General features: G+C 32.0%; 1 protein-coding gene across 9 annotated transcripts in view; it reads right to left on the reverse strand.

Moving 5' to 3' along the window:
* LOC118183570 (neuronal acetylcholine receptor subunit alpha-7-like) overlaps window positions 1-25719 on the reverse strand; it is a 999128-nt gene that overhangs the window by 267118 nt on the left and 706291 nt on the right. For all 9 annotated transcript variants that reach the window (XM_085815221.1, XM_085815227.1, XM_085815222.1 and 6 more), the window contains exon 4: window positions 20209-20318. In XM_085815221.1, the coding sequence (XP_085671347.1) occupies window positions 20209-20318 (110 nt within the window). The remainder of the gene's footprint in view (window positions 1-20208; window positions 20319-25719) is intronic.

Raw genomic sequence — 25719 nt, forward strand, 5'->3', positions numbered from 1 at the left:
GTGCTTGAAGATGCACGCGATGTTAATGTTAATGGAACGCTTTGAAATCTTTGAATTTGTTAATCAAAAACTCGTTAAAGTTTTACAAAATATGAAAGAGATAACAAAACAAATTCCGAATTCCAAATTTGGGCTTCCAGATGCTCATATTCGAGTGAAGGCTACGTTATTCAAAATTTGATATCTCTACGTACCGTTGTTTTTTCACAATACTAGAAATATACATACATTCATGCAAATTTTTCATTATTTAATTTCTTTAAATAAATATTTGGCGGCAGCACTTTGAAAAGTGATTCAAACTTTTGTAGTGAACCAACGCAAAATGCCAAAACGAAATTAATAGCCCAAATGGGCACGAAAGTTGGGATCTTCTTTGCACAAAACAGGAAGCAGTGAAATATGTTTAAAGTTAGGGGAATGGTTATGCTGATATATGCGTTCAGAAAATTGAAATCGTTTGGGCTTTATTGAAATAGTGCCGTAAAGAGAAAGCAGAAATACGTGTTATCGCTTAGATTTGTATTTAATTAACTTTATGTGGCTCTAAGTTCAAAACGAAGATGACATTTTTGTTGCTGTTTTAAATATCATCAGGAACATTTGGCTGCCAAAATGATGGCGCCAGTTTTAATGAATTTGTTTTTTGGATAATCTCAAAGCTTAATATAATAATTAAGAAATCCTTTATATGATATATCCGAAATTTACAACTATTCATTATATAATTAATAAATCACAATCCTCAGATTTCCGGAGGAATAGTTGGAGCAAGTTCGGAGAGATCTAAGTCAACTTTAACGATAGACAGGACAATACGTAAGTACCAAACTTTTAATACGTATGATTAGGGAAATGAATTCTAATCTAAAGCATTTCAATGTGTTTATGAATGTCCATTAGTAAAAGTACTAGGCATTTCATAAATCTAAATTATCAAAGAAGGTAATAGTCAAAGTCCCTTCAAAGTGAGAGAGGATACCTCAAATCATCGAGAAACAATTACATTACATTTAAAAGTAACACTTTTCTTCAAAAATGGCAACGTGTAAAATAAAAGTTTAAATTAATCCTTATTTTAAATTGAAGAAAAGAAAAGCTTAGATTAGGGTAGATTTTGAATAAAATTGTGAATTCCAAGGGAGATCGGAGATAGGTCCTTATTCCTAAGTAACAAAAATGTTTATTAAAATAAGCAGAACAATGGCCATATTTATAAGGAAATGAATTGTTATATCTTAGATAAACCGAACGTAGCGCCATCTGTCAAAAACATAGAAATGAAACGTGGAAAAAAAAAAAAAAAAAAAAAAAAGACGATAGAATTTTGAAATCGATGGGACGAACTGAACTAGAATTAATAGCATTAACTAAAATATATTAAACTTTTGTGAATGTGAGCGGTTTGAAAAAAGAAATCGAATGTATCTTCCAAAGAGCTGTGGATAATCTGCATGGAATCAAACAATGGGAAATATGCTTAGCACTGAATGTTTGCTTATTTCTCCCTTTCGATCTTAGGATCGTGTTTTTTTATGTAAAATTTTAAAGCCGAAATACATCAAACAACAGTGATAAGATATGCTATAAATTTCTCAAGAATTAAAATCAGAGATGGCAGTTTTAAAAATTGAAGAAAGAATTTTAGTGGCAGGTAAGAAAAAGGAATGAGAGTTGAACTTTGGAGAATCTAAAAAGCATTTTATCTGACAAAGGAATAAAATGAATGACAACAATATTGTTATGATTATTTCTAATAGCAGACGTGCATTTACTGTTCCAAAGAAAGATGTTTCTTTGTCGATTTGTAATATTTACTGTCGAAAGGTAGTTAAAAATTAGTAGCCTACAAATGCCATTTACTGATGACTCTCGAATATAGCAAGAAAATCTGAAAGAACTGTTTTGAATTTATGGTAGATGAGAATGTAATAAATCGGCGAATGAACGGTTTGTAAAGATGTATACTTTGAAATAAAATTTTCTTCAAAGAGGCAAATTAACGACTTTCGTGGTGAGGTTAGTTTCCGTTTACAAATGCGGCTGTGAAAAAGGAAGAAAAAAATAAATATTTTTCTACCTCTGTATGCAGTCTTTAGTGTTCGATTACATGCATAAGGAAAACATACTTGTGCTCCAAAGTTACATTCAATAAAATACTTCCTGCAAGAAAGAATACTTATTGCTGTTTGTCGTCACGCAAAAGAACCATTAGTTTGCTATAAATTATATACGCTTCTAAATTTTATGGAATACTAGCTAGGAAAATATAGATATATTCGACTTAATATGTCTAAGTACTTATAAGCATTTTAGATTCGAAACTTCCAGAGCTAGCAGTTTCGGAAAAATCTCGGAAAGACCGAAGCAACAAATTATAGATACCTTAAGAGGTACCTCATGCCCCAGACCAATTAACGGTAAACGAGAATGGATTGTTTGTTAGCTTAATTGAAGATACAGTAACATACAAGTGCTATTTACCTAAGGGTAGGAATGCAATCGTAAAGAATTTTTTAAAGGAAAATTGTCTTCGTACTTACATTACAATGGAAAAACCAAGAAAATTCCATGCTACTACCCTGTGAAATTTGAAACCCAGTCGAAATCTGTATAATAGCGGATATTACATCGTCAGCTGAATATGGCCGAGAAAATAGGAACAATACCTGCAGGGAAATGCACTCATTGTGTTTCGAATATTGATTCTTTATTAAATAATAAAGTGTCAATTCCTTCAGAATTCCTCAGGAACGATTCATTGGCGCATCTCTGACAGAATTTTTGTCATTTTTGTGGTTCGATGGAAGATAAATTTCATGATAAGTGCCCAATAAGGCAATAATGCTTTTCATTTGGTCCTTGGCTACACGTCTGAGTTACCAGCGTCACCTCTAAATTTTATTTCGTTCTGATTTAAAAGAAGCTAACTTCTGTTAGCTTTAAAGGTTTCAAAATTAGTTTTCAGTTTGGGTTTTCAAATTGGGAAAAGAAGAAAATACAAGAAAAAGGGTGTCGAATATAAATGCTGGCGCAAAGTGGGGATTGTATATATATATATATATATATATAATATTTTTTAAAAGTGGGGGAAGATATTAAATCGGATTAGAATGCACTTAAACAATACTTCCTTTTTCTTTTTTTTCTTAATCATAGAATATGTGGCTGATTTTTTCCCTTCAGCTGCCACATCCTTATAGTAAAGTATTCAGCCTATAAAGGCTGAATCCATCGTTAATATAGCTATCAGTCATCGAGAACGTTGCTCAGGTTCCAAAGGGGGGGACGAAAAATTCTACACTCACGAGAAAGGAAAGTTTCATTCCAGTTTTGATATAGAACGTCCTGGATTAAAAATATTTTCCACATCTTTTTCGATACCAGCGACCTCTCGAAAGGATTTTCGGCTCGATAGTATTTTAAGTGCTCCTACGCTAAATTGACATTATACACTTAAAGACATATAATGCCTTTATTGGAGGTGTTAAGATAACAAGAATCAGCAAAATATTCATAAATTTATTGGTTTATTTATTTACAGGTCTATAGTTTTTAAGGTGTAAATATAAAATCGTATTCTTCAGCTGCAGAAGTGCAAAATTGCTGCCTTAGCACTTCCAATAATCTCTATTTAGTGTGTTATTTTAACTCAAATCTAGTGTTTCCTTCAGGAATGGCAAGGTTACGCCAGTCAGGTTCCCTACCGCCATGCCAGCAGGGTGGCTCATGGTCAGAAATGAAACGTAAAGGCGTTAGAAGGCACTTGCTTTCCGTAAATGACAATTTTGAAAGAAAAATACGCCGCAGCTTTAACTTCTGAGGCGATGGATCAGTACAAAATTGGCAAGGAGATCAATATGCCCTTTTCCACTGGACAGTGTAAAGTAGCATAATTCCTACAGAGGATCTTTCTAGAATTACTGGAAGGTGTACCAGCAACCATTTGAAGACATATGTGTTTCCCTTGAGGAAGTAAAATCCCATTTTCGAGAAAACCTATATCTGAATATCCAGTTTCAGGGCTGGAGAAGAGGCAAGACGATTCAATACTTAGATGATTCGTTCTATCAGTCATGTCTCGAAATTTTTTCCTCAGAATATCTCAACAATTTCGTCTAGAGGCTTTTTCTTGAATTTGATGTAGAAAAAATTTTCAGAATTTTGGCTAGTGCTGCTCATTCCGTGTCAGGTGTGTGTTACGTTCAAAAAAGTCTTCTGATCTTTCCACCGACATTTGGGTTCGGCGGTTGATCTTTTCAGCAGTTACAGTAACTATTCTTGATTAAAATTGTTTTGCTTCTTCTGCGTCATTTTTGTGATGGCAATGCTCCTCCTTGACTTCTCCGTCACCTACTTCTTTTGACTGCTTCAATTGCATAACATTACTCTCCATTTTAACAAAGAACAAAACAAAACAAAACAAATAAACCTGAACGGTTTCATGTTTTAATGGTCACTCGAAAGGATTTGTTAATGTTTCTTACGCTCTCAGTGAGCTCAGTCTAGCAGTCTGCTCTTATACTCACTCCAACTAACGAATCTCCTTTTTCTTTAGCTTTATTATTAATTATAATTTTCTTCGCACTAACTCCATATACATTTCAACAGCAAAATCAACAAAGTTTTAAAAACAGCATATATTTAGAATTCCCGATGCACTACATAAATTTATTTATTTATTAGCCCAAAGGAGAATTAGCTCAGAAGAGCTACTAATCTCGAAACAGAATTTTGTGTTGAATCATTAAAATCGTTGTATCAGTTTTCCAGTTTTTGCCACCAAATATTACCGCCCTGCATTATATTTAAAGAAATTAAATAATGAAGAATCTGCATGAATTTATGCATATTTCTCGAACTGTGAATAAACAACGGTACCTTAAACCATCAAATTTAAAATAACGTATTCCTCCACTCGAATATGAACACCTGATAGCCCAAACCTGGAATATGGAAATCATTTTATTCTCTAATTAATATCTTTAAAAACGTTAACGAATTTTCGATTAACAAACTCAAAGATTTCAAAGCGAGCAATGACAACACTACGGAAAAAAAGACATTTTTATTTCCAGCGCGCAAGACTGTCTATCGGAAATTCTAAAGATACGCTGTTTTGAAATATTTTTAGCCCAAAGGGAAATTAACCGAAATGCTCTCAAAACATGTACGCGTGTAAATAAAAAAACCCACCTCTTTGGGCGTACTGAAAGCTTTCCGTTCTTTCCTTTCTAGCCCAAAGAGCGTTAGCCCAGAAGGGCTATTAATTTAGTTTTGGCATTTTGTGGCGTTTCACTATAAACGGGGTTTCACTTTTTACATTGTGTCCCACAAATATTAACGCCCTATATTATATTTAAAGAACTTAAATAAAGAAGAATATGCATAACTGTATGCACGTTTCTCGCATTATGATAAAAAATCAGAACCTAGAACCATCAAATTTTGAATAACGTACGTCCCCACCAGAATATGGACATCTGGAAGACAAATTTGAAATTTAGAATTTATTTTATTATCGATTTCATATTTTGTAAAATTTTAACGAATTATTGATTAACAAATTCAAGGATTTCAAAGCCAGCAAGGGCAACGTTGTACAGAAAAAACATTTTTATCTCCAGTGCGCGAGACTCTGTATCAGAAATTCTAAAGATATGCTCATTTTAAAATTATTCTGCGATATTGTTGTTGAACTGAATGTTTTGGTTTAAGTGCGAAGAACATGATATTTAATAAATAAAGGTGACACACAAAATGTTAAAAAAATGCCTCTTTGGACGTAATTTAAAATCTGAAACCTTTCAGATTTTTTAGTCCAATGGGGCCATTTGCCCTGAAGGACTCTTAATTTCGTTTTGGCACTTTGCGGCGAAAGCTTTAAAGGCTATATCACTTTTCAAATCGTTGCCACTATATATTATCGCCCTGTCTTATATTTAAAGAAATTAAATAATGAAAAATCTGCCTAAATGTATGTATGTTTTTCGCATTGTCATAAAATAACGGTATCTACAGCCATCAAAATTTGAATACCGTAATCTTGCGTAGAATATGGGCATACGGAAGCCCTAATTTGAATTTTAAATTTGTTTTATTATCGATTTCATATTTTGTAACACTTTAATGAATTTTTTATAAAAAAATAAACGATTTCAAAGCGAGCAATGGCAATACTGTACGAAAAACAAATTATCTCCAGCGCGCCAGATCCTGTATCGGAAATTCTAAAGATATGCTCATTTTAAAATTAATTTGCGATATTGCTGTTGAATTGAATTTTATAATTCGAGTACGTAGAACATGATATTTAATAAATAAAGGTAACACACAAAACATTAAAAAAAGCCCCTTTGGACGTAATTTAAAATCTAAAACCTTTCAGTTTTTTTGTCTTTTTTTTCCCAGGTTAAATTTTGCATTTAGTACTCATTTCTTTCTATAAACCTTCTTCATAGTTTTCTATATTTTAAAATTATGATTTAATGTTACTCGTGAATAAAATTCAAGAAATGACTATCATTAAACGTTTTTGTGATGACTGCTTGTGAAACGATTTGGCGTGCTCTTCTTTTGTCATTTTATAAGTGCGTTTTTCTTTTGAACATTTCACTTTAATAGTTAATTTTGTTAAATTTATTATTATATTTAGCATATTTTCCCCAGAATAGAACCCATTTTCCTTTTCAATCATTTTTTATTTTCATTTCTTATTTTTTAATAATTAATATATATATATATATATATATATTACTCCCAGTTTACATTACATATCAGAAAAATCTTAGCATTAAAAGTATTTAAATTAGTCTTATAATTACTCGCAAGGAAATTTGACATGTTCTTCTACATTTTAGTACACATGACTTATTAAATTTTAATGCAAATAGTGATAGAAAAAAACAAAATTATAATTTTTGTCATATTATCTCTTGATATTAATTTCAAAAGACACAATTTCCTGCAGCAACAAAAAATGCTAAAATGCATTTATAAAGCATATGTTCATTACATAATATTTATTGTAAGGTTACTATACTACAAGGTTTGCTCGTGTGTGAGTTTACTGTGTGAGTCTCCTGAAAAGCCAACTACTTTCTTTGTCTTACTTCTATTAAGTAACGTCAGCATTGGAAACAGACTAAACCTTTCTCTATTGACCTTGATATTTTGTTGGTATGCTGAATACTTTTATTTCTTCTTTTCAGTCCCGACATTTTTCGTGGTACCTTTACGTGATTTTCTAGCAAACTGTGCTTCTTATAAAAATTCATTTCTTTTTACGCCACTTTATTTAACTTAGTTTTAGCATTTGTTTGTTTGAATAAAATCTTGGAATTAGTTTTAGTTTTACTGCCATGATTCTTCCGTTCACTGCCATGATTTGCTTTAAATTGTCCACACGTATGTACTTGCAGTGACAATACAGTATTAAATAAGAATTTAGTTTTGAATTCAATATATTATTTTGTTCAATATTGAATATTTTTCACAAAACTTTTTTTAATGGTCAAACTAATCATCCCAAAATATCGAATGTTTCATTGTCGGATAGACTGAAAACTGACGCTTCAAAAGAAAGCCCCTTGAAGTTTAGAAATTTCTAGAATTCTGGTAATTTTTTAAAAGCTGTTCTAAATTCAGATATTGAGCATTTACTGATAGTTTTGTAATTTAATCCTTTATTACAAGTTGAGTATTAGCAAATGCATAATTTTAAGCAATAATGAGAAGGAACTTCTAATAAACTAAAATACATATTTCTAACTTAATCTTTCGAAAAACTAGAGAGAACAATTTTCTTTATTACTTTTACGCATTCTGCGTAAGGCTCTAAACGTAGCATATATCATGGGGCTCCCATTTATAAACAGTATTATTATATCAACATAATGTCATAATAAGAAAAGCAGGAGTGAGAAAATAGAAATGTCTTTTGAGTATGATTACAAACAATTCACTTAAAACTCTCTTTATGAATTTTGATTTGAAATACACCATTCTTTGTATCTTTACGATTTTGTTTTAGTCACATATTATCAAGAAGATTATGACATCTAAAAAGTTATCTTTTAGTGCATTTGATTAAAATTATATAATTTAAAATACACATACACATATGTTTAACATTTGTTTACATATAGTTTACATAGACTTTTTTATATGTTTGTCTATGAGAAGATTTCCCAGGATATATATTGCTAATCGTCATGGGAGAAACACGCAAACTATTGCGTAATGTAGTTAAACACATATACAGATATTAGTGTTTGCCATTTTAAAGAATTTTACCTTCATAATCTACATCTAACCAAGAATGTAAAATTACTAAACCATGGCTGTTTCTTAAAAAAGGACTGTTTTACTTGCAACAGTACTCATTTTTTGCTTGCTCACATAAATATTGACCAAATGAATGATTTGAAATGCGCATAATTTTAATCACTCGACACTTTTTAGGCAAAAACTAAGGAAAAAATGAATATCCTCATATTCAGGAAAGTAAAAAAAATAAAGAATTCTATGAGAAAACTTAAAAAACTAGTCATAGGAAAAGAGAATGACTGCCAAAAAAACAAAACTTGCCTTGTCATCAAAAAATAGTATTTGAAGGGTAGATTGAAAAATAAGGGTAAAAAGTGAGACGTAAGAAATAAGCATCGAAAAGAAATAAAAACTGTTGGCGAAAGCGTGAAATAAATGAGGTTTGACGAAGCGATAAAAGAAATGGAAGAAAACTTGAGCTGCGTAACGATTAAGAGCGTAGTACAAAACTGATAAGAAGAAATTTTTGGTGTAAAATATCTTTTTCTTAAAGAGGACGCCAGATGGGTTATCGCGAATGATTCGAAAAGAAATTCGAATCAATAATCTGATATTTGCTTGGCTCCATTTCTTTCAAATTCAGCGCGCTCGTGCAGAAAACGTAATTTAAGATAAAATTGATCCAGCAATACAAAGATAAATATTCCATTCAGAAGATATTCATACCTAGTTCATTTTTTCAGAGAGCTAATTTTAAGTAGAGAGATTAAACACCAACTTAAAATTACGTACTTCTTTGAGAAAACACTAGAGATATTGGTAAAACTTTGGTTATCTAAACTATTCTCTGAAATGTTATCATAAATATTAAGCTATGGAAAGTGCTTTTATTTAACGGATACCTTTTACGATAGTCGCGAAGGCGACCAAAATGCATAAGAACGACCCCACTAAAGATAACTACAGATAAAGATATAGAAGATATACACTTCAGTATAGCTTGTTCATTCCCTTTCATTATCGAATATGAACTAAACAATACGTCTTTTTAAAACAGTATCTGGGTTATAGAACAAACCTAAATAAGCGGATTGTTTTGGCAAGATGAACAGGGTATGTGAGCTAAAAATTTGATCCTACTTGGCAATAAAGTCTACCTTAATACTGAGTTGAAACAACTTGAACGCATTTAAATGTGTGTAAAATGTAAAGTTATTGGAGGAGTTATCAAGAATAAGCGTAATATTTATAAATTGTCAGAGCTAGTTTCGAAGATTTAAATATAGAACCTTCTTCCTCACTTGCAAAAAAGCAAAAATGATGAAGAAAACGCCAGTGATGAGATATAGCGATAAGAATGAAAGAACGTTATTCAAGCTACTGGTACAATCTCATGATGAAGAATAAAAACAGCTCTGAGATAATTTTCTGAAGAGCTGAGGGTGAAGACTGATTGGAACTGGAATTATTAACTAAAAATGAAAGATTTTTATGCATATAAAACACTTCTAGAAAATCTAATTCGCCAACCGAAGATGTTTTTTGAGTAATATTGATAACAGAAAAAGGAAAATGCGATTTTCTAACCAAATGTGTTGGGCAACAGAGGATTTATATGTTTACTTTTTCTTAACATGTGCCTCATGTTCCTTAGCTCGAAATTTTAAGGCTTTGTTAGTTTGGCCAATGTAAATTAAACCACATTGTCAAGAAATCCTATATTAATTTCAGAAGTTCATATTCGGAATAGGGTTCTTAACTATGGAACTGCAAATTTTATTCGCATAAGAGCAAATGCACCGAAAGATGAATTTCTGCAAAATTCATCTTTTAATACGCGCAATTTTGTAGCTATTCGATGGAAAGAAAGCAATGACAACAAAATGTCCTAGAACGGGAGGGTGCGTTTTGATGTGTTGAGCTTAGAATTTTTTAACCGTTCGGTCAATAATGTTAATTGAAAAGTTTCTGACAGTAGCAACTGCTTTAAAGTAATTCAGTTCTAGATAACGAGCCAGTTTCGAGAAGCAAACATGAAATGCACGATATGTGAAAGAATAAAATGAAGCCAACTTCTGTTTAGTCGAATAACATGATTTGAAGAGTGGTGCAAAGAAGGAAACGAAAGTTTACTGTAAACAGTAGTACTGATGATGAATGGGACCAAGATATTGAAGAATGGAACAGGATTGGATGTCTCAAGTTCAAAAGTGAACTGAATAGCAGGATGAACGAAATTCATTATTAAAATAACTTTATTTAAACCATCTTTATTACCGTCAAACAGTGTAATATAAGCAGAGTAATATACTACCAGCTAAATCTTCAGGCTATCATCCTATCTTTTTGCGGTCTATTGCTCCGAGGAGTGGTGACTCCGAAGGGGAAGTTCAGCATTGAGGATTGAGGGGGATTCTTGTTTTCCTTACAGACTCACCTCTTGTTTGATATGGTGGATCAGTTGGGGTCAGGATATGTAGTGTCTAATTGGCAGAACACGTTTACCAAATATTATTCACTGTCATTTAATAAGGGAAAGGAGAGTTGTCTTCTTTCCCTTTGCTGGGTGTCATTATACGGCTTGCCAAAAAAATTCGAATTTGAAAAATGAAATCCAAAGAAATTTTTACCTGTCTCGATGTGTTTAGTATTTTATCCTGCTCGAATATCTCGACAAAAGAGCTGTATCCCATTTTCAGATCGGATGCTAGACTCAAAGAGTATCACCATATATGTATGCCGCTTCGCTGGTATACGATAAATAAAATCTCGGGGACGAATAATCTGGCTTAGTATTATGCTCTGACACTCTCGGATCTGAGAACATAAAATACATGGATCCGGTTCCTACTGTCAGAATGGGTAGCCTATGATGCCCGAACGGTAGCGGGACAAGCCCTCCGAGTAGGTAACGTGATGGCCAGAGACGATTTCACTATGCTCCTCACTGATGCCCACATTTCGTGGTATCAGTGCTCCCAGGAATGGTGACCCTGGAAAAACGGTTCAGCGTTGGGTGTTAAAAGAGGGAGTTCAATTTCCAAACTCCTTGCCCATGGAATGGGACTCCAGGAGGTTTGCGTCAAGTGAGACTACTAATACTCGTCTTTGAGGAGCTTCTGATGCAAGCCCATCTCCCTCCAAATGCGGGGGGGGTTTGAGTAAACACGTGTAATGAGTAAAGTCGGAGCCCGTATGATAATTATTATTATTCATAATCATTCACCATGAATTAAGGAGCCAATGAAATAAATTCCCGTATACCATCAAACTGCTGTCAGAATCAATACACTTGATAAGTAGAATATGACCTAAGGGAAGATCAAATAGTTATAAGTATTCAATTTTCAATTCCTTGTAAAAAAAAGGATGGGTAGTTTTGCTGTGATAGCGCTTCGTATTACTTCACAGTGTATAATGAATTTAATATTTCTGTACTAATTCTTAATGCATTTAATATATTATCATTTAAACAAAACTATATATTGAATGCGCACCATTTCTTAAAAATTAAACGAAAAGGGCAGCCCTTTTTGTACAGCTAAAACGTGGGTGATTTTTTTTCCCAGGCTACTACCTTCTTCGAGTCATAGGTCAGCGTACAGCTGTGGCTACCGCTCCCTTAACATTCAAACGGTACACGTGTTTCGCTATTGGAGGGTGAGAGAATTTCGGTTTCTTTCAGATGAAACAGAAAACTTGTAATTTGTATATTACTGCCGTTGTCGCAGCTTTGCCTTAAATACAGTTAAAGTTTTGTGTGAGAACAGGCTATGTCGCATTTAAAAGGGGGTTTGAACTTTCTTGGAGCATGGGCTATAAGTTATTACCCTTTTCTTGTTGGTTAGAGAGAGTTCAATAAAATGCTTTTAATGAGTAGATATTAATTTATAGCTAATTTGAACCAATAGTGAAATTAGAGGCGGTCCTTATTTTAGAGAAACCGAGGTTTTAGAAGTTGTTGCATGAGAGACAGGAGCGATTTTCTCACCCTATTGAACATTATAAAAAAGGCGATTGGAGAGGGAGAGATGTATAAAGTTTCGACAGCTCCCAGTGGCTCCGAAGCCGCTCGAGATCTTTCTGGCGAAAATAAATTTCATTGTCGCGTTTCTTTACAGCCATCCCGGTCACGTATAAAAAGTCGCATGAAAATAATTAAAGAGTAACAGTATTCCCGTAGCCGACAAGAGGAGCTCTTTTCATTTCTCCGGGAAAGATGATACTAGCCGCTGAAAATTGGCATTCCCGGCTGCTAAGGTTTACTTTTAAAGTAATATTTAGGGTGACGCTCACAAGAGAACAATGGTGAAGAATATTTCATTTGGACATTGCAACATGCAATTGCATTCTTTCCTCCAGAGACAGATGTACGTAAATGAACATCTGATTCTGGTGAGGCTTATCAATTTGGATTGGAGACCTTATGTGAGTTTTCTTTCCACTATTTTCTAATGATATTATTTTAAAAATTTATCAATTTGTTTATTTTATCTTAAGTTAATTGGTAGAAATGGTACTTAAAATTTTAATTATTAAGAACTAAGTTGTACTTAGGTGATTTTAAAATGTATACATGAAAAGAATAATTCGGTTACTTATAATTTCTTAGAATGATTTGTAACGTGTAGGCTAAGTATTGGTATATTGTAGAAACACTGAATGTGTGAGAACCTGGTAAATGAACCTGGGTAACTTATTTTGGTGTAGTTTTGTAATTAATTACTTATGTGTATTTGAAATAAACTATCTAATTTATTATTTTATTTGAAGTGCTAACTGAATTCTTATTTGTTTGGTTAAGCCTTCCCTAGTGTTTTGAGGTGTTATGTATTTGCACTTCACTTAAAGAGGCTTGTGGCTATCTCTAGAGTTTAGGGATTATTGTGTTGCAATATGCGTGTTTTCAGGAAAGACAGAGGATATAAATTGGAAAGGATTTTCATTTCACATTTTATTGAAAAATAATCATTTGTGATTTTATTTCAAGGCACCAATGGGATATTATCTCATTTAATTTTAAAGCTATTGTCTTAAAGAATTTGTGTTCGAATTATTATAATTTGCTTTATATAGTTTATGATTTTATATAAATTAGTAAAAATGCAATAACCAGCTTGTAGCTTTTCAAATTTGAAGAGAGTTTAATTTTAAAATTTATGTCCGGCGCCAGGTGTTTAGAGCCGTTCATCAGTTGTTTATATGCAAAGGCTTATTTAAAGCATAAATCTTTTTATAGAACCATAGTGAATAGAGTTGCATTCCCCGAAAACACTTTCTCTTTTAGTTCTTCGTAGCGTAGTAGGAAATCATTTGTGTTGTTCTAATGAATTATATAGATTCAGAGTGTGGCCGGGGAGTGGAAGAGTAAAGTGAATAATGCGGTCTGACATTGAGTAAATTTTCAGCTCTATAGTTTTGAATGCTCTACATAATTTTGCTATATTTTAACACTTATTTCTTCGGTATGCCCTTTTTTATCAGACGAACTCTTACTTGAGGAATGTACCATTTTATTAAAAATACCATTTCTCTATTAAACGAAGCATCTTGTTTCAATTGTAAGACCTTTGTATTGCCATCCATGAGTTTTGATAATGAGATCAATTTTCTGTGCAGCCATTTTCAGAGTGGCTGGGCTAAAATCTATTTAGCAGATTCAAGCAATATTAGTTTATTTTCAGGATAATTATTCAGTCTAATTTCATTTCGCAAACTGTTGTTCCGAATGTTTTGGTTATTTAAAAATTTTATTCATCCTTTAGCACACTATAGGTACTACCACATAAAGTTTTATTTTGAATGAAATGCACGATAAAATATGCCTTGTATCGTTTGAAATTTAAGATCCATTACTATGAAACGCTTTAGCAATTCATGTGTACTTACTTCGAATGCATTCAGTTAGGAATCAAACTCCTATGTATGCTAAAATTCAAGGAAAATAGAAGATAAATATACAAAAATGTAGCAGTCTGATTTTATCGTTCTATTTGGTTTGCAATTTCTGCTAAAAATATTCCGATGTCTCTTTTCTCAAATACTTTACAGCTTTTACTTTCCTAAGTAGTAAATGTTTTATTTCTTTTCTTTCTCTACTGAATATTGAGTCTGGTTTTAGTAGAAACATTTATTCCTCTCCATAAATTCTTTCTGTCTTTACGCTGACTTTTCATCTTAAAAATATCATTCGAAAATTTTATTTTTATTTCGCAAATTCTTATCTGTTGTTTATGTTTCAGTACTCTAGTTAGATCTCCCCCGCCTTATAACCAGTGTTAGATATTTTAAACTTAGCAAAGTACAGATATTCTTATTACCTTCACGAAGCAAACATTTGGTGTAATTTATATAATTATGTTTAAGAAATTCGAAGAGCTGCACACTAAACTGACCAATTAACATTACCTTAAGTATCTGCTTAACATTTGGTGGCAATGAAAATAAAAATTTGCCGCACATTAAGAAAAATGGATATTTATTTAATTTAATTTAATTTATTTAACCTTGCTTTATTTTTATTGAAATAAAAGTTTAGTTGTACAAAATGCATTGTCCCCTGGTGAAAATGCATTGTCCGGTATGTATGTACACTGGCGTGCAAAACGTAAGCAACAATGTAAATTTTAATCAGATAGCCATGAAATACAGAAAAGGGGTTCTTGCGATCAGTACAATGAATAAGCAATTCAGTAGAAAGATCATGCGTATGCAAATCTCAGGAACAAAACGTCACAGGCGACGTGAGCGTACGCAAAACGCGTGCGGTCGGTGCCCTCAACTCAAGACTGCAATAATAGGAAGGACGGAGACGTGATTAAAGACACTCGCTGCAAGTGAGTTCTTTCGTGAAATATGGCTAGAAGAAATCACCTGGATAAATTCACATGTGGAAGAATGACCGAAAAGCTTGAGGAGGGGCGTAGTGTGACCGATGTAGCTGAAGAGTTCCGAGTCATTAAAAGTGTCATTTCGCGCTTGGAAAGCCGTCCAAACCATAGGTACAGCTGTTAGTAAGGTTGTTGGTGGCCGCCGCAGGAAAACGACAGCAGCGGATGATCGATATATCGCCCTGCAGGCGAAAAGAGCCCGAAGCCAGTCAGCAAGAGCCATAGCTCAGCAACTGTATACAGCAACGGGGCGACAAGTGTCGTGGTTTACTGTGTCCAGACGCCTTCACAAAGGTGTCCTATTCACCCAGCGTCTTGAATGCAGCATCGCGTTTAAAGTTGGCCATCGGCGCCACCGTTTAGAGTGGTGCAAGGAGCACAAAACCTGGACATCTCATCAATAGAGTCGTGTCCTCTTTAAGGATGAGAGTCGTTTTAGAGCCATAAGTGACTCTCAACGCCAGTTGATTTGGAGAAATGTCGGGACACGGTTTCATCTCAATAACATCACGGAAAAAGACCATTACGGTGACTTGGAGTTCTCCTCTGGGGAGGCATTATGCTGAACGGGCGGACAGAGCTCCACGGTTTCGACAGATGTTCTGTAACCGGAGATCGCTGTTCTCAGGTGATCTTTCACCATGTACGTCTGTTCCGAGGTGTCATTGGAGCAGACTTTTTTTTATTGATGACAATGCACAGCCACAAGGGACTCCTGATGGCTGTTGGCTGTTCAGAAGTTAGTGGGAAGTGGAGATATCACTCGAATGGTTCGCCAGCGGACTTCCCTGATTTAAATACCGTACAACACGTGTGGAATGGTTTGGGGAGACGCCTTGCGGCACGATTACATCCTCCGGGGAACGCCCAACTGCAGAAACAGATGCTGATTGAGGAATGGGCTCTCTTACCTCAAGACCGGTTGGACAATCAGGTACTAAGAATGGAGAGACGGAGCGAAGCAACCATTACAGTAAGGGCGGGTCATATCCCATACTAAGCAACATTTGCTTGTTGTTCTTCCTGTTGTACAAACATGTGTAATGATACTATGGGTTCAATAAAGCCTTTCTTGTTTGATTCCATACTGTATGCATCCTATTCATTTTTGCGCAACTATGCTTTTGTCATCGTTTAAATACAAAATGCTCTCTCTCATTTCTGAATTTTATGTCTCTCAGATGATATTTGATGGAGTTATGGCAAAAAGAACACATGTTGCTTAAGTTTTGCACACCAGTGTAGATATTTGCATGCATTTCATTGTGTATTTATGTTTAATCTTCTCTGTGTTGTTAAAATTTTACTTACTGTTCATTTATCTCTTTTACTATTTTATATTTATTTTAATTTGTTATTTCTCTTGCATTTTGTTTTATTGTAAGTTTATTTGCATTTAGCTTTAGTATTTTGCTTTATTCCGATTTCTGAATTCTAACGACACACTTAGATAGTTAATTAGATTTTCGTTTTGCAATTACTGGAAGTTCTACGGAGCTAACTGTGGCAGTTATAGGTAATATATCTACTAGAACATGACATGCTGCCTACCAGACCTCGGCGTCGGTTTTTGTAGACAAACTGACTATATTCTACAGTTTCTTCTAAATTTTATGACACGTTTGGGTGCTTCAGACGTAACGTCTCGTAAGTGTATGGTGATTCTATAAGTTTTTTTTTTCCCCCAGAAAACGTCCGTATTCCTGTATTATTCTACCCTGCTTCTTGGTGATGCTACAGAACAGAGAACACAGGAAGCCTCGAATCAATTCTTTAAGTTCACATTATAGTCTAGAGCAGCGGTTCTCAACCTTTTGACTAACTCGTACCATTTAAACCAAAATTTAAAACCTCTAGTACCACCACTACAGTGTACTACTACCACCACCACTCTTGAACAAAGCTCAGATTGCATAAATTTGTGAGTATTAGATAAATAACTCAATCAGGATATGAGTTTTAATTTTTGAATTTAATAGTTAAAAATGCATCTTTGCGTACCACCTATTTTTCTCTTGCGACCACCAGTGTTACGCGTACCACCGATTGAGAGCCTCTGGTCTAGAGTTCGGTTCTGAGTTCAATAATGGATCGAAGTACTTTCAGATTCAAGATCTACAAAATGTATGTTCTCAGTTTTGGGGAAATATATGCATATATATAACATACTGAGATAAAATTTTGCTATATTACGGTTCTTTGACGCATAAAGATGGCCGCAGTCATTGTGGCCAGTGAACACTTTCCTTTACTGTTGATGTAACATTTTAGATGAAAATACAAGAGAACTGGCATAATCTACGCGCACAGTCTTGAACAGTTTTAGAAAGCTTGGCTAAGAATGACGAAGTTTTGATCTGATTTTATTTCTATTTATATAGTATTATAATAGCATAAACATATACATGTGTGTGTGTGTGTGTATAATAGAAAGTTCTTCAAGCAGCAGCCGAAAGAATTATTAATAGAGTCAAGTTTCTGACTTATATCTGGATAAATTTCTAAAGTAAATAATCAAAGAAATTATTTTTTTTAAATTAAAATAATTAGATGAAAATAGGTTAATACAAAGTTCAAAGTATTTTTTTTTTTTAATTTAAGGAATTTTATAAGACAGTCATCAAAATATTATCTGTTCCAACATAATAAATAATAATAAAACATAATAATAAACATAATAATAAAACATTATATACGAAATAATCCGAAAAAGAAAAAGAAAAATAAGAAGTAAAATTTTTGAACTTTTCTTTTTTTAAATTAAAAATTTTGGTACTTGGAATACCAGTGGTAGAATATACTAGCTGCAAGTATATGATCAAAAAACCAAAGTTACAGAAATCAGAATCAGAAAAATTACAGGAAAGACAAAATTCTCTGAGCTATGTAAAACGAAAATAATTCAAAACTTAAATGTAAAAGGCAAGTTAAATTTCAAAAATCCTCATTCCAGCTTAAGTTAAGAAAGGAAACAGAAACAAAATAGGGATAAAAAACATGGTGCCAAATATCATCAAAAAAGGAATATTGTCGGAAACCAAAACAAAAAGTTAGTTACAAATGATATTTTATATAAAATACAACTTTCAAAATAAAATTTATAGCTATTTATGTGTTATCGCAACCACCTAAACGATGTCGTCAAATTTTCAGAATGTGCCAAACTCTGCAAACCGTGCTCATAACCATTTTTCAGCCAATTATTCTGTTAATAGTCCTTCGGTCAAGCAACGTCACCATTTTTGGATGCGTCCGTTGTATTCCAAGTTCCGCCGGTTTTTATAAAAAAACCGTCATGTTATTTGCGTTAAACTTCATTCTAAAATATGCGATTGGGGAATTCGCCAGCAACGGAAGAAACTGGTAAAATTTCTGCAAGAATGCCGAATCTAGCCGCAATATCTTTAAAAGAAACAACGAGGAGATACATTTCATAGATAGCCGGTTTATTCGACCGAGGTTTACGGGATGCTGAGTCTGAACTTCTTTGATATTTTTAAGTGAAAACAGATCCCTGTCTACTCGAGGAACAGAATATCGCAAAAAAAAAAAAAAAAAAAAAAAAAATCACAGAAAGATGTGCGAACGAATGCAAGTGTTTTATTTTTTAATGCATCACGTAATCCTAATTTAACAATTAAAATTTGTATTTTAAATTTTTAAAATATGTTGATTACGTTTTTCAGATGAGTATCAGCATGTTCTTTAAAAAAGTCGCTAAAACTTGCAACTTGCACCTGGTACGTAAATTTTACTCTTTCATCTGTAAAGAATCGCTAAACTGCGCCTAAGTGGTTGCGTTAGTACGTAACTAAGTTAAAATTAAGGGGAGCCCACCAGCGACCGAACGGTAAAGACGCTGAACACTGGTAGTTCGGTCCGAGGTTCGAATCCCGCGAACGGGCTGGCTGCATGGGCGTTTTCATGGTTTTCCCCTATGTGTAACGTGTATACGAGCCAGTTTCCCTTAGAACGTCCTCCACGAAGTCATCCCTTCCCTTAGGCAGATAGCCCTAGTGTGCTTTGCCATAATTAAATAAACCAAATCAAATAATTATACTACGTGAAACTTCACTAAAAAGTCTTCTTAAAACGCCTTGGAATATTTTAAGATTGCATTTACCTCTCATCCATACTAGGTAGATTTAGGTGTGTAGGTTCAGTGCCAATGGGTAGGTGGGCTCATCATAAACAAAATATTGTAATTAAAATGTTTCTAAAGTTTAGTTACAATGTATGTCTTAATATATGTGAATTATATATGTGAAGAAATGTTGCAAAAAGCAATATTTATAATTATCTATAAGATATTTAAGTACTTCGCATTTTCTTTTAGGAAATTACTATGAATTTTTACTTGCATTTACATCCAACATATCAATGAAGATTTATTTTTATGTTGTTCATTCATAGATTAATGCTAAGTTAAGTAGGAAGGACTATTTCGATTTGACAGTTATTATTCCATTAATCTGTATAATTGTAAAAGATATTAATGTATTTTAGGGATTGCCAGGAAACGTTTAAAAAATCTACTGTGTCGTGGCCGTAATTTGAACTTCGGATCTTCTGGTTGCTATTTCAAAATGTTAAAAACTAACGTCACGTGAATTGGTTCAGTACATTGCAATAATTCCGTTAACAAAAAACAATTGTCTAATTTTTCGACATTTCAGTATTTTATTAACTAATATCTTGTATGGATTAAGATCAAAACAGCTCAAATGATATTCTATATGAAGAACTCGTATCTGAAACTGTTATACAGATGTAATTCTGAAAGTATTCTATTCAAATTTATATCACTTTTAAAGTATTTTAATTCCTAATTACGCTATTTAAAATTGTTTGGTAATTGTAGAATCCTTAGTAATTATCTTTTTTTCATTATCCATATATGCTAATCTCATATGTAAATTAGATTGTGAATTTTATCCTGTTTTTTCCCTTTGAAATGAGTGTTGAATAGGAATAATTCTGACTACTTGTAGAACATAAACTGATTTACACCTGAAAAGGAAAGAGAATATAAATTTAAAATATGACTTACCTATTGTACATTAGGACGTCTGGTTTCCAGATTTTGTGTGGAGGTATTCTTAAATCTTGTAAGCCTCCGAACTCTGAGGCGTTCCACCTGAGGTTCACATCGACCCACTCCTACGTTATATAACAGAAGAGATAAGACATAACATCTATATGAAAAGCAGCGCAATTTGTTAGGAAAAATATGGAACAAAATCTTCAGATTAGTGTGAATCAACATTTCAGGCTACTGCGATTTAGTAAAATAATGCAGTGCAATCAAGTATATTTAGAGGATCAATAAAAATAATTTAATTCTAAGCAACTGTATAATAATATTAGATTCAGTGTTTTAATTCTTATTTATTTTTAATTTTCGTAAAAATTTTAATTTGCGACTTTCGAAAAAAAATTTAAATTTTAAATTCTTAGATTTTCTGGCAAATTGTTCGATTTGCCACTTAGATTATTATTGTTTCAAGAAATTAATTTAGTGTGCAAAAAATTACTAAACCCATCATTTGGGTAACATATAAATGCTGAACATACAGGTGATAATGAAACATGCAAGTCTGAGCTTCTTTGTAACTATTAACACGTCCTCTTTTTTAAAATACATATTTCTAAATTGTATCTTGCTTTATGACGGTTAGTTTCTTTTTGATATATATCAAAATTTGACTCATTTTAAAGCTCACCAACCTAATGTAATTCATATAGTTTAACAAAATCCTGTTCTAATACTTACAGAACGGATGTGCGCAACAAATAAAATAATTTTAGATTTTTTATATTTATTACCATATTTCATTATACTAGAGACATTATATTTTATTAAAAATACTTTTCAAAATACTTTCTTATTTAGCACATTTTGTATAAATTGTCTCTTAATTTGAAATAACGTGTTCCACAAGTGGAAGTATAAATCATTGAATTCAAACTGACAAACACGTGGTTTAAATTCATAGAAAAGAAAGCAGCGTCTAAAATAATATTTTCATAGATATAAATCTCTGATGAATTCCAGAAAGCCGTGGTTCCCAAACTTTGTGTCTCGACGCAGAATGGTTTATGGATGGATTGCAAATATTCTAATACGTTCATAGCACTAGCTCCTTTGTATAATATTTTAAAAGAAATGCCTATATGATTTTGAAATGGGATCATCGATATATTAGTGCTGTGACAGGAAGAATGCTCTTAATCACCGTAGGGAAAACTTCTTTTGAAATGCACCTATCAATATATGATTTGGTTTGAAAACTATATTCAAGGAGATAATGTCGATACTTTCAGATGGATTCAAAACATTTTCAGAGCCCAATCTCTATTTGAACTTATTTCTGTAGGAGTAAATGTTACTGAGCAACATTACATAGAAAATAAGGTATGAAAGCAGAGAACGAATTCACTTTTGGATATCATTAAATGATGAACAAGCTACTTGCAGCATTATGTTTGTACAAAACTCAGATTTTGCCTGTAATAAAATTAAACATCATGAAAAAAGTCAACATGGAAATGAAGTGAGGTGATTATTTCTAATTTGATTCCCAACTTCCTACTATATCTTATAAAAAAAAGGCTGACAATCTCTTTCTCTAATTGGGATTCAAAGGACTTTTCAAAATACTTTCTTATTTAGCATATTTTGTATAAATTGTTTCTTAATTTGAAAAACGTGTTCCAACTTGTTTAATTTCATGAACTTAGCAACATCAGCTGTGTGCTGAATTTTTTTAAAGAGATTACTTTCTAATTTTTGAACCATGGAGAAATTTTGATATATTAAATGCATCACAAAAAGAAAGCGTTTGGAAACCTCTACCTGTAAGAGCAATAATCATTCTCGTTACAAATACTTAAAACCTTCATTTTAATTAAAAAATTGTCATTTGTTTATTATGCCCTAAATCTGATTTCTGAATGATTGTGAATATAATTTAAAGATGTAAAATTATTTTCTAAGAAACTTTCTAAGAAAATCGAATTCATACACATGAATATGTCATCCAATATTTTAAAATCTATTTATCTGTCTGCATATGCACTATATAGCATATATGCTAACAACATAGAAGAAAATTCATCAAATCAAGATAGCTCGTCCTTTTTCCGTAATGCAAAACTAAAATATTTACTTTGAAGTAATGAACTTAGCTAATTCTTTAAATGAATTCATATACATTCTAAAAAAGGTAGACTAATTTTGATTTTGTAATATTTTATGTTATACGTATTCTTGAAGCACGCTTGGAAATTATACATAATCTTCAGTTTTTTTAAAACATAATTCAGATTAAATCTTTTTAATTTTTAATTTTAATTTTAACATTTTCAGTTTTGCAGTTTAATACATTTAAGAATGTATTAAAGACATTTTATTCCTCACATAATTTAACTTTTGTCTCAGAGATGTTTAAAATCGTAAACATATTTTCGAAATAAAAACAGTTCATTTTGATTTCAAGAACATTCTTGAAAAATATTTTATTCATTTTGTTCTAGGTTCTAGTAACTGAAAAAACGAGGGCAATAAATGTTTCATTTATCATGCAAAAAGTTTAAAAATTTTCAGAAATCTAAATACGATGATTTGACAAATTCATAAAACTTGAATCAGTTGAATGCTTCTGTAATAAAATAAAATATGAAATATAATTTTAATTATTATAGGTACTTAACGAAGTGAAGTAACTTCAAATAGTGGCTTTTGTATATAATATGTGAAGAATTTAACGTAGCCTGAAATGTTGCTTACTATGTTGAAAACAGTTAAATTGTTGAACTACTCAGTTAGGTATTTAGTAAAGATTAATTAAATGCTTATTTTAAAATTTTTGTGATCTAATCTATTTTTTAAACCAATGAAATTATGTAATTTAATACACAGAATTTTTGATAAACGTTTTTGAAGAGTTAAGATATTAGTGATTCAGCATTTATTAAATATAAATAAAATTTTAAATTAATAAAGATAAATAAATAATCTAATTTTAAAAATATGTTCTATTTTAAGTGCACATTTTATACAGTATTACGTTTACTTTTTCAGAAAAGGCATATTCAGTTATTCATTAAATTTATAAAATCAGTTAAGACTCTTTTCCTGCAGTCGGTCTTTAATTTCTTACATTTATGTATTTTAAATACAATGAAACCTCTCCTTCCACTCACGTTTAAGAGATAAATTTTTTCGAAAGTGACCAGTATTTACAGATAAAAAGGAACAACAGTACTGAGAATGAACAATTATTATATTATCTGAAGCCACCACCTTCAAAGAAAGCATGATTATTTAAAATCATGAGTGGTTGTCTCAGAAAGGTTTCACCGTACTTTGAGGAGAAAATTTTAATCCAAATTCTTTTGCGAGTGTTAATAATTTAGATGTATAAATAATAAATATCTTTCTAAATTAATTTTACTCGGTTAAAGGAAAAATTTTATTTTTTTAAATATTTATGAAAAAGAAATATCGTCAAAATGTTAAACCAGTAATATTGATTATGAAGTCTAAGATATATTTGCAAATTAAAGTTAATTATAAGAACATTATAATGAAACCAAAATATTCTTAAAATTTTAAAGTTCAGATATTAAAAATATTGATAATGACAAACATAAAAATATATCTATAAACGCACATCTTCAAAAGATACTCTTCCTAATGACGTGTAAAAATTAAACTACTGTCGAACATGAGGCTGATAAAATTGAAAAACAATTTCAAGGGAATTAACTAATTTGTGTTATGAATATTCTGCTGTAGTGGTTTTATTTATAATTACATTTCAGGTATTGAAAGAAAATTCATAAAAACATTAACCATTCTTTTTCTAGACAAGAAAAAAATCAGAATTTTTTTAATAATATCTAATATTTAAAAATATATATTTCGTTATATAATATTATCTATGTTGCATTTAGATATGTTTTATTTAATTTTAAATCTGCAGAGAAACAATCATTAACTAAAACGAATTTATATAATTGTACTTATACGCACAATTCAATTTGCAGTTTTACTTGACGATATATATTTTTAATGCGTCTCGGATTTTATGAGTAGAACGGGATATAACGTCTAAGGTACAGCTGTACCTTAGACAGATAGCTCGCTTATAAACTTAGTGTTCCCCTTTCAAGTTTTCAAACAAATTTGAACAATACGTTCATATTAATGAAAGTATTCTGTATATGCTTCACAGGTGAAGAAAGGTTATGTGTTCTAAATCTGACTATATAATTAAATAAAAATTATAAAAAAATACAATTTTCTAAAATTCATATAAAGTATTACATCATCTACGGTATGAATATTTACTACGCAACAACAAAATCAATCCTGTGGAATCCATCTTATTTTTTCATAAAAATAACTTAGATAATCTATCAGTTATATATCTCTAATATGATTCAAAATTATAAATGTTGTTTTATATTTATTTTGGTTTATTTCATAGAAAGGCTCACTTCATCACAGAATTCAAAACGATAAATACATTATTTGAATAAAATTACTTCACGGCAGGCATCTATATTTGTATCTCCTATGCATAAAAAATTCAAGGATAGCTACGTAGGTGAAGTTTCTAAACGACATGTCACTTCGATATACAAAAATGGGTACTTCCTTGTTATAGTGGCACCAAAAATTTAATCGCTAATAAACCGAGATGTAACATGTAATGAGGTAGAAAAATGTGGCGATATTCCGTTGACATATTTCGATTACTAAGCGATTCAATCTTAGGGGGACGCTTAGTAAAGAAATATAATGATGATATATGACATCAAAGCTTAAACGGTACAGTTATATATTTAAAAGCGTTTTTTTCTCCTTTTGTAGCATATTGTTAAGTATTTGAATATTTTCACACATTCTACTGATTTATTCTGTATTAGACGATGATTATTCCAATGTCCGAAAAAGCTTCTGGACTGACAAACATTAATATATATATATTCCAAATAACACAAAATGTAATAAAAATAAAAGCATTCTTTTTTGAAAACGTATTTAAAGTATTTGAGCCGATAATTTATTATCTATAACATTTCCTGGAAAACATATTATCGGCTTTTCAACCTAGCAAAAAGACAGCCATTTGAGTTATTTATTCTATACTAGAACAGTTAAAATATAATTAATATAAAGCTGTCATACTAGCTACCTGACACAGTATTTCTTTGAGTGTTTTGCTACTATTGAAGATACCTGAAGCATGATTATTAGGAATTAGCTTTTCAGGTATCCCCTTTAAATCCAACAGGTCAGATGGGACCCCATATTTTGTTCAAAATGATGCACTGGGTGAAAATGACAACATTTTGACCACGCTGGTGTATAATGTGTAGCGTGGTGATCAGCAGTGCTGGAAATACTTATCGTCCAACTGATTTATAAAGTTATGCGATATTTTCTTTCCCCATTCCGCGTGCCTTTTTGGTGTAACTGGAAGCACTTCCGACGCGTAAATAGGGAGGTTGAAATTTCGAGTCCCGCCGAGGGCACTGCACACTTTTACAT

The sequence above is a fragment of the Stegodyphus dumicola genome, chromosome 4, assembly GCF_044657685.1.
Source record: "Stegodyphus dumicola isolate Sdum_Otavi_A_Nest chromosome 4, ASM4465768v1".
NCBI lineage: Eukaryota > Metazoa > Arthropoda > Arachnida > Araneae > Eresidae > Stegodyphus > Stegodyphus dumicola.